The sequence below is a fragment of the Notolepis coatsorum genome (genome assembly GCF_963971535.1).
Source record: "Notolepis coatsorum genome assembly, chromosome: 1".
Taxonomy (NCBI): domain Eukaryota; kingdom Metazoa; phylum Chordata; class Actinopteri; order Aulopiformes; family Paralepididae; genus Notolepis; species Notolepis coatsorum.
In genome coordinates this window covers 160,284,529-160,293,150 of record NC_140165.1, presented here as the reverse complement: position 1 = coordinate 160,293,150, position 8,622 = coordinate 160,284,529, and the positions used below count along the sequence as shown (strand labels likewise).

Sequence of the window (8,622 nt, the reverse complement as noted above, 5' to 3'; positions counted from 1 at the left end):
CCTTGTATGTGAAAACTACTTGACAATAAAGACCTTTCTGATTCTGATTCTGAAATAATTTGTAGAATTACAATAAAATTTCAATAGTCCAAATCTACTAATGGATTAAGTAGTTCTGAGTAGGTATATTATTTATTTAACTCCTATAACAATGCCATTAAGCTCTCTATACCCACCTGTTTGGGTGATAGACAGCTGCCAATCTGAGAGTTGAAATCAGCCAGAACACTATCTTAAAAATATGCATTTAAAGTTACTCCTGCATAGGTCTTTATCAAGGCTCAGGCCTTACAACCAGGGTCTTTATCAGGCTCAGGCCTTACAACCAGGGTCTTTATCAAGGCTCAGGCCTTACAACCAGGGCCTTAATCAGGCTCAGGCCTTACAACCAGGGCCTTAATCAGGCTCAGGCCTTACAACCAGGGTCTTTATCAGGCTCAGGCAGTACAACCAGGGCCTTAATCAGGCTCAGGCCTTACAACCAGGGCCTTAATCAGGCTCAGGCCTTACAACCAGGGCCTTAATCAGGCTCAGGCCTTACAACCAGGGCCTTAATCAGGCTCAGGCAGTACAACTAGGGTCGGTCCCGCGGTGCTGGACTGTGTCTCACTGCTCCCTGTTAGTTAGGACGGGTTAAATGCAGAGGGCAAGTTCTGTGTGGCTGCTCAAGGACATTGTATGAAGAGTTTAGCTCCAGTAACACACACACACACACACACGCACGCACACACACACACACACACACACACACACACACACACACACACGCGCACACACACACACACACACACACACACACACACACACACACACACACAAACACGCGCGCACACACACACACCTTATCATTCATGCCCAAACACACACAGTGACACATGTTTATTTGAACACTGAGAGACTTTATTGGTGATCAAATTCCATCCCTTTTCCAGAGTGAGATGAAGAAGAAGACGACAGTTTGTTTCTCTGACCTATTTAACAACAGCAGTGCAATAAATAACAACCAGCCTTACAGTACAGCGACAGAACGCTCAGCGTCCCTGTTACGTCTCCAACATAACGGTGGTCAGACTCACAAAACGTGCACACATACGTAATTAGCAATAAATAATGACACTCAAAATAAATTACATTCTACTGGAGTTCTCGGCAGTGTTTTTTCTACACAGCATCTAATAGCGCTTTGGAGGGTATTGTCTCGCAGTCTGCAGAGGCAACGGAGTCCAACCCACCCCCCTTCAGTTCCACGGCTGTGGGAGAGACAGAGAGACAAGGACAGAGAGACAAAGAGAGAGACATCTAAATGTTATTATACACAAATCAGCTATTGTCAGACATCACAGTGGTGGTGTGGTGGAAAATAGCCGAAACGAATAACTTACTCAGTCCAAAGAGACCGGGTTAATACGATTTATTAACTCAATCAAAGTATCAATACAAAATAGTAAGAGTTAGGCTGGATGACTCTCAACGAGGTGCTTAGCTAGGACACCACAGGAAGAGAGAGCCCTCACCGGATCTTGAAACATCTTTATACATACAAAACTGAAAGGGGTGGGGGTCACAGGAATACACGACTTATAGGGGTGTTGTGACATTTTGGGGACATTATGGAAAGGTGGGGAAGGGGGGTAGGAAGGAATAGGGGGATGGATGGGGGTAGGAAGGAAGGAAAGATGGGTAGAGGGAGATCATCAAAGAGATGGGGGAAGGGAGTCTTAACTCCCACAGTGGGAGTGGGAAACACGCTTTACCTAAGTAAAAGTAGAATATGGTGGTACAAGTAAAAGTATTCCATTCAAAATTCTACTTGAATCAAGGTAAGGATTGAAGTATTTGACATCAAATGCCCTTAAAGGTAGACTCTGGAATGCTGTCAAACAGCGACCGCTAGGCAAAAGACCCCGCTTGGTATTGGAGAGATTGAGAGAGACTGCTACTGCTGGCTACACCTCAGGCTCTTCCAAGAGAGGTTGGGAGACATTCACAGTATAATAAGGGACTCAACTCCAACCAAAACAACAGACACAATCTAAAAGATTAAACAAATTGCAATACCTAGCAGGGCTCTTTCACCTAGAGGTCGTGATACATGACTGAGCCTTTCCTGCTGCACCTGTTGTAGGCTATAGTACATAGTATAGTATAGTCTGCTAAAATGAATGAATGAAGTACAATTATAAAGCTCTCCAAAACATAAATACTCAAGTACTCGTATTTCAATACTGTACTTAACTTCTGGAGTCAAAGTGCTGTATCACAGCTATTCTGGGGCCAGAATGACACACACTGCATTTCATAATAATTAATAATAATAATTAATTACATTTATAGGCCTATAGTGCTTTTCTAGACACTCAAAGCGCTCCCCACAATATAGGGTGGAAATTCCCTCCTTCACCACCACTGGTAGCACCCAACCTTGGGCTACGCAGGCTCAATGGCTGCCATACACTGGCACCAGGCACACATCACACTACACAATGGCTGAACGGCTCAGGAGACAGGGCTACCATACCATAACAAGTTAAAGCCCTAATCTGGAATTCTTTGGGAATTCATAATGTGGAGTATATTCACAGTGTTAATCAGAAATAAACTGTTTTCTGCTAGAAAACACAGCAAACAATGTAAAACCTCACATGTACTCGCTGTCTAGTGTTAGCTGCTGTATCGAGAGCTCAGTCACTCAACTAAATCATGAAAACATCCTTTATTTTTGACTTGCCGGCGGGGCTGCCCATCTTGTTTACATTCAGATTACTAATTGGGCGTTTAAGTCATCCGTGACGTCCGCAAGGGGTTCCCCTTCAAGTGTCGTAATGTTTATTCTGGAGCCAGACTGCGGCTTCCCCTGAGGGCAGAGCCTAGGGTTGAGTGACAGGTATGGGAATGAGAAGAATGCAGCGCTGCCACATTGTTACGCTTGAGGCTGGGATTTCTATGTGAGGGATACGATGACCTGAGTCTAAACACGTGAGCAACATGTCAGCAACATGTGTGGTCAGCTCCTTACCATGAGTGGAACAAATGAGCTGTCACGCCGGTTGCATACGTGTGTAGCAGGTGAGGAGATGTGATCGTATAAAGCCGTGGATATGTGTGTGAATCTGTATAATAATTGGTACTGTAGCACGGAGCAGAATGGGATAGGCAGACAAAATGTCTAATCCGGTCTAATCCACGAGTCGTGAATCCCTACACCTCCTTCTCTGACACAACTCAACAACAACAACAACAACAACAACAACAACAACAACAACAACAACAACAACAACAACACGGTCTCAGATAACCCCCACACCCTCTTTTTCCATGTTTGTCATCACATTCACGTGAGGGCAGGTCTGGCTCTTATGGAAGCCCTGGACAAGGTTTTGATGGAAATTTAGAATGACGCACCGCTTGCGTTTATGTCACAGTTTAGGCAAACTAGCGGATGCTATTATCTATACAATACAGTAGGTGAGTATATAAGGTCATATAAGTACAGTCATATAAGTGTGCTTGGAATGTAATGGCAGCTACCATACCTTGTTGTTGTTGTTGTTGTTGATGATGCTCACACCATGATGTCACTGAGGGGTTTCTGAAGCTTCTCCTCTTCTGGCCCTGCCCCCAGGTAAGCGGCCAGAAAGTTTTTATGCGTCCTGTAACTTTAAAAGATTGAGTATGAGTACAAAAGCCCTTTTCAATGACTGTAACTAAATCACATCATCATGTTTTTATGATTTATTTATTATACGACAACTTGCTGTGATGAATTGATCCTGCACGCGTGTGTGAGTGTTTGGTGTGAAGACCAAAGTCAAGGTGATGACCAACATGATGTTGTGACGGAGACGCATCGTGGGGATGCTGCTCTAATCGGAGAAACACAGAAGGTCTCGTTGCACATTGTGTAGCTTTGCCAAAAGTGGGAGCATCATGCAGAGTTTGATATATCAGGCGTGGTCAAATGTATGTACGAAAGGACATTAGAAGACACTATTGTTTAGGTAATAGAGAATGCAGTGGAGTAGGGATGGGTCTCGGGGCAGGATTGGAAGATTGAAAGAGACCCAGAGTCTCTAATGTCTTGGGAGAAGAATCCATTGCCATGTACAAAACAATGCTTGCTGTGTTACAGGCAGCCATGTTGGAAGACAGAGAACTACACAAACATTCTGTGCAAGGCCACAATAACAAGAACAAACATTCTTGTTCCACAAGAGTCAATACCACTCAACTGTCCCAATACAGCTTGTATATCTTACTCTCCAAATGCTCCACCGATCTTACTGTAGGTTTAAAAGCGTCATTCCATTGCTATTTATTATGTTTGCTTTCACTTGGACTATTGACTTTGTCCCACGTTCAGACAATAGTTAAGGGCAGGCTAGGGAAGGCAGGCAAACGGTTAAAACCCCCTATAAATAATAATAGAAGTTCATTTCTCAAAGTTGTACTCGTTGAGCCTTGGTGTTGAATATATGAACATATGATGAGGATGAGAACCATAGACATTTTATTTTAAGCATCAGTATGTAGGACTACTTTAAAGCAGATGTGTATTTCAGTATGTGGCGTAACATTTTGGAATTCTACAGAATGATATAAAGAGTTGTACAAATATATTTAAGAAAGAACAATTAGACTTTATGAAGTTGAGGGGTAATAGCTATTTAATTTTCTTTCATGTTATTGTAAGAATTGATTGTTAAATATGTGTAATTGAATATTTCTATAGTTTATTTATTGTTGAATAAGATTTTCTTCTCCCTGCTCCTTTTCACTCATGGGATGTGCAAATCGAGAGGTACTTTGATAGAAGAAAAAAATACATGGTAGATTGCTAGCAAGAAATGTGGTTGTTCGACATGGCGAATTGCTAGCATGAAATGTGATTGTTCGACATGGCGCTCCCAATTGGGGGTCATCCCTATGTTCCCCGGGTCCTATGTTCCCCGGGTCCTATGTTCCCCGATTGATTGATTGAAAATTTTATAAATGTTTATTATTTTATTAATTATTAATGTCCGCCTTGTTTCAAACTGGTTAAGGTTAGGCCCTCTTTCGAAGTTGGTTAAGGTTAGAGTTTGGAATCAGGGCTGGACTATCTATCGCTACCGGGGAACATAGGACCCGGGGAACATAGGACCCAGGGAACATAGACATGCTCCCGCGAATTGCTAGCATGAAATGGAGTTGTTCCACATGGCGAATTGCTAGCATGAAATGTGGTTGTTCCACATGGCGAAGCAGTTATGAAAAGGCCCTTCAAACTCTACCATGTTGATTCACCCCGTCCTGTAAGAGGCTATGAGCAATAGCTGTGTGTAGGGGTGTGTCTGGGTGTGTTATACGCTGTAGGATGTGTCAGTGTATGAATGCCAAGAAGTGTTTGTGGCAGGATGTTTGGGTTTTAGTGGTTATGATGTTGAGATGTGTCGGGCGTGGGGTGGTTTCCTTTACCTCTGCTCACTAAGTCGGCTACCAATCATGACAAGTCAACTCCAAGCTTTAATAATCTGCCCTTCGTCACACAAAACAAACAAACGTCTTTATCAGAATTTCTTTATTTCTTAGTTGACTAACTGAGTCATAGAATTGTGTTGAATAATTGAACGGCTGATTTACTTGATTTGTTTCTGTAAAATTATTCTGTAAACTTTTGTGAATGAATGCGAGAAAAAAAGCTATCAACAACTTAGTCAACCCTTTTTGATGTTTTTTTATGAAGATTGTTTGATGGTAATTTCAGTTTTACCATGGTACCCATAGACGCCTGCGCATAAGAGCACGCGATGCAGCTGCTCTATGACTATTGAACTTGGGGGAGCAAGGATATGATCTTGCTCCACCACTTTTTGATCATATGAAAAATATGATATACCCCCCCCCCAATATATAAATCTAAGCATAACTACGTAATTTCAATCAAATTAATAATACGCAATGACACTTAATAACACGTTTTTAAGTTTCCAAAGATTGCGAACCCCCCCCCCCCCTGCCCCATTATGGTTTGATCCAGTTCCTCCCATCTCCAGCGCGTAGACCTTGGCTCACTGCCTCACAGCGCTGCAGTCTGGCTGCAGGCAGGAGTCAGTGTAAATATCAAAGCCCACAGAGTGTGTCATAATATTGGTGGCAGGCAGGCAGGCTTTTCCAGTAAGTTGTTCAAATAAAAGGATTATGTTAGACATAAGTTACTATTGAGTGGTAGTAGAACTTCTACGGTTCTACCACGCAATACATAAAAGTGTTTCACGGTCCCGAATTGCGATCTGGTCATACGGTTTCCTCGAATAAATAATAATAACGTTTCCCTCTCTGGTTGGCGTTAGCTTTAGTGCTAGCCGCTAGCTAACGTTATCTAGATATGTGGTGTGAGCTCAGCTGGATGACGTTGACTTCATTTCCAAACGTTAACGCTATCGCTATCTATATGGCAGACGAGCAGGGCCGGATTAACGACGGCCGCGGCCCGTGGGCCTATAGTGACGAGGGGCCTCCATTTTTTTTTTTTCCTTTTTTTTTTTTTTTTTTTCTTTTTGAGATCGATGTCATGATTGTGCACTGCAGACTCAGGGAGGAGGCAGAGAAGGAGAGAAAGAGACACAAGATTTACAGGTAATGGAAATATATCTTTTTTCTCTTTCTTATTAAAAACTTGGCCTATTTGAAAGGAGATTGATTTAATAAAAATGAATGAGCGAAAAATCAATATACAGTGTATATACAGTATAATTTATTATTATTATAGTAATTGGCTATCATACTGCAATATAAACTGAGTTTTATAGTGAAAAGAGCAGCTTTATTGGTCAAGATTGAAGGCTCTATATTGCAGGAAATTGCACGTACAGGTTCATTACATTTAAAAAAAAAGTCTGCCATGGAGGGGGTCGTGCCGGACCCCCTACAAACCACCCCTTGCCTGTCAAAAAAAAAAAAAAAAAAAAAAAATAATAATAATAATAATAATAATAATAATAATAATAATAATAATAATAATAATAATAATAATAATAATAATAAAAAAAAAATTAATAAAAAAAATATTCTTGCACCCCCACTTTCAACTATAACTAGGCGGCCATGATGGTACCGATCATTGTATGAAATATTTAAAGAGTTTTGTTTGAGTGACGTATGAGTATTGTGTGAGTGACGTGTGAGTTGTGTGAGTGACGTGTGAGTGTTGTGTGAGTGACGTGTGAGTTGTGTGAGTGTTGTGTGAGTGTTGTGTGAGTGACGTGTGAGTGTTGTGTGAGTGACATGTGAGTTGTGTGTGTTGTGTGAGTGACGTGTGAGTGTTGTGTGAGTGTTGTGTGAGTGACATGTGAGTTGTGTGAGTGTTGTGTGAGTGTTGTGTGAGTGACATGTGAGTTGTGTGAGTGTTGTGTGAGTGTTGTGTGAGTGACGTGTGAGTGTTGTGTGAGTGACATGTGAGTTGTGTGTGTTGTGTGAGTGACGTGTGAGTGTTGTGTGAGTGATGTGTGAGTGATGTGTGAGTGTTGTGAGTGATGTGTGAGTGACATGTGAGTTGTGTGTGTTGTGTGAGTGACGTGTGAGTATTGTGTGAGTGTTGTGTGAGTGACGTGTGAGTGTTGTGTGAGTGACGTGTGAGTTGTGTGAGTGACGTGTGAGTGTTGTGTGAGTGACGTGTGAGTTGTGTGTGTTGTGTGAGTGACGTGTGAGTATTGTGTGAGTGACGTGTGAGTTGTGTGAGTGACGTGTGAGTGTTGTGTGAGTGACGTGTGAGTTGTGTGAGTGTTGTGTGAGTGTTGTGTGAGTGACATGTGAGTGTTGTGTGAGTGACATGTGAGTTGTGTGTGTTGTGTGAGTGATGTGTGAGTTGTGTGAGTGTTGTGAGTGATGTGTGAGTGATGTGTGAGTTGTGTGAGTGTTGTGAGTGTTGTGTGAGTGATATGTGAGTTGTGTGAGTGTTGTGTGAGTGTTGTAGGTGTTGTGTGTTTGTTGTAGGTGTTGTGTGAGTGTTGTGTGAGTGTCGTGAGTGTTGTGTGTGTGTTGTGTGAGTGTCGTGAGTGTTGTGTGAGTGTTGTGTGAGTGATGTGATTGTCGTATACTCACTGAGCGCAGGTCATGAGCAGGATGGCGATACAGCTGATGATGGACAGGACCACAGCGATGATCACTAAGACGGTCTGCACCACCTCGGCTGCTCTCCTCTCCTCCTCCTCCCCGTTCCTCCCGGTCTCCAGCAGCTGGATGCCACAGCGCTCTCCATCGTAGCCCTTCATGCAGCTGTGAGAGCGAGGAGAGACCAGTCAAGTCAGTAGGCCAATGGCTGTATCTTCTCCTGACATGGAGGAGCATGGAGAGACCAAGGGGCAGTTGTATGAAAGATGTCTTCCTGTCTACCCCAATGTCCTCCTGTGTCCTCCAGTGTCCTCCTGGTCTGCCCCACAGTGTAAAGCTTCTAACACAGCATCCGCTTGTTGGCTTTAGTGCTAATCTAACCCAGTGGATGTAAACCTGCGACCACAGGATCCACAGGCCGCACTAACCAGCTGAGCTATAGGGTCAGACCCGTTAGCAGGTGCAGAACCTGCAGATTCCTCCTGAGCAACGTCAGAAGGATCCGCCCCTTCCTGACAAAAGAAGCCACCCAAC

The 8,622-nt window shown here is 43.0% G+C and overlaps 1 protein-coding gene across 1 annotated transcript in view; it reads right to left on the bottom strand.

The window, feature by feature from the left end:
• Positions 1-923: 923 nt before the first annotated feature.
• areg (amphiregulin) overlaps positions 924-8,622 on the bottom strand; it is a 13,227-nt gene continuing 5,528 nt past the window's right edge. Inside the window, exons 4-6 of the mRNA XM_084333695.1 lie at positions 8,080-8,253; positions 3,534-3,656; positions 924-1,250 (exon numbers count right to left, since the gene is read on the bottom strand). Of these exons, the coding sequence (XP_084189821.1) occupies positions 3,563-3,656; positions 8,080-8,253 (268 nt within the window). The 3' untranslated portion in view covers positions 924-1,250; positions 3,534-3,562. The remainder of the gene's footprint in view (positions 1,251-3,533; positions 3,657-8,079; positions 8,254-8,622) is intronic.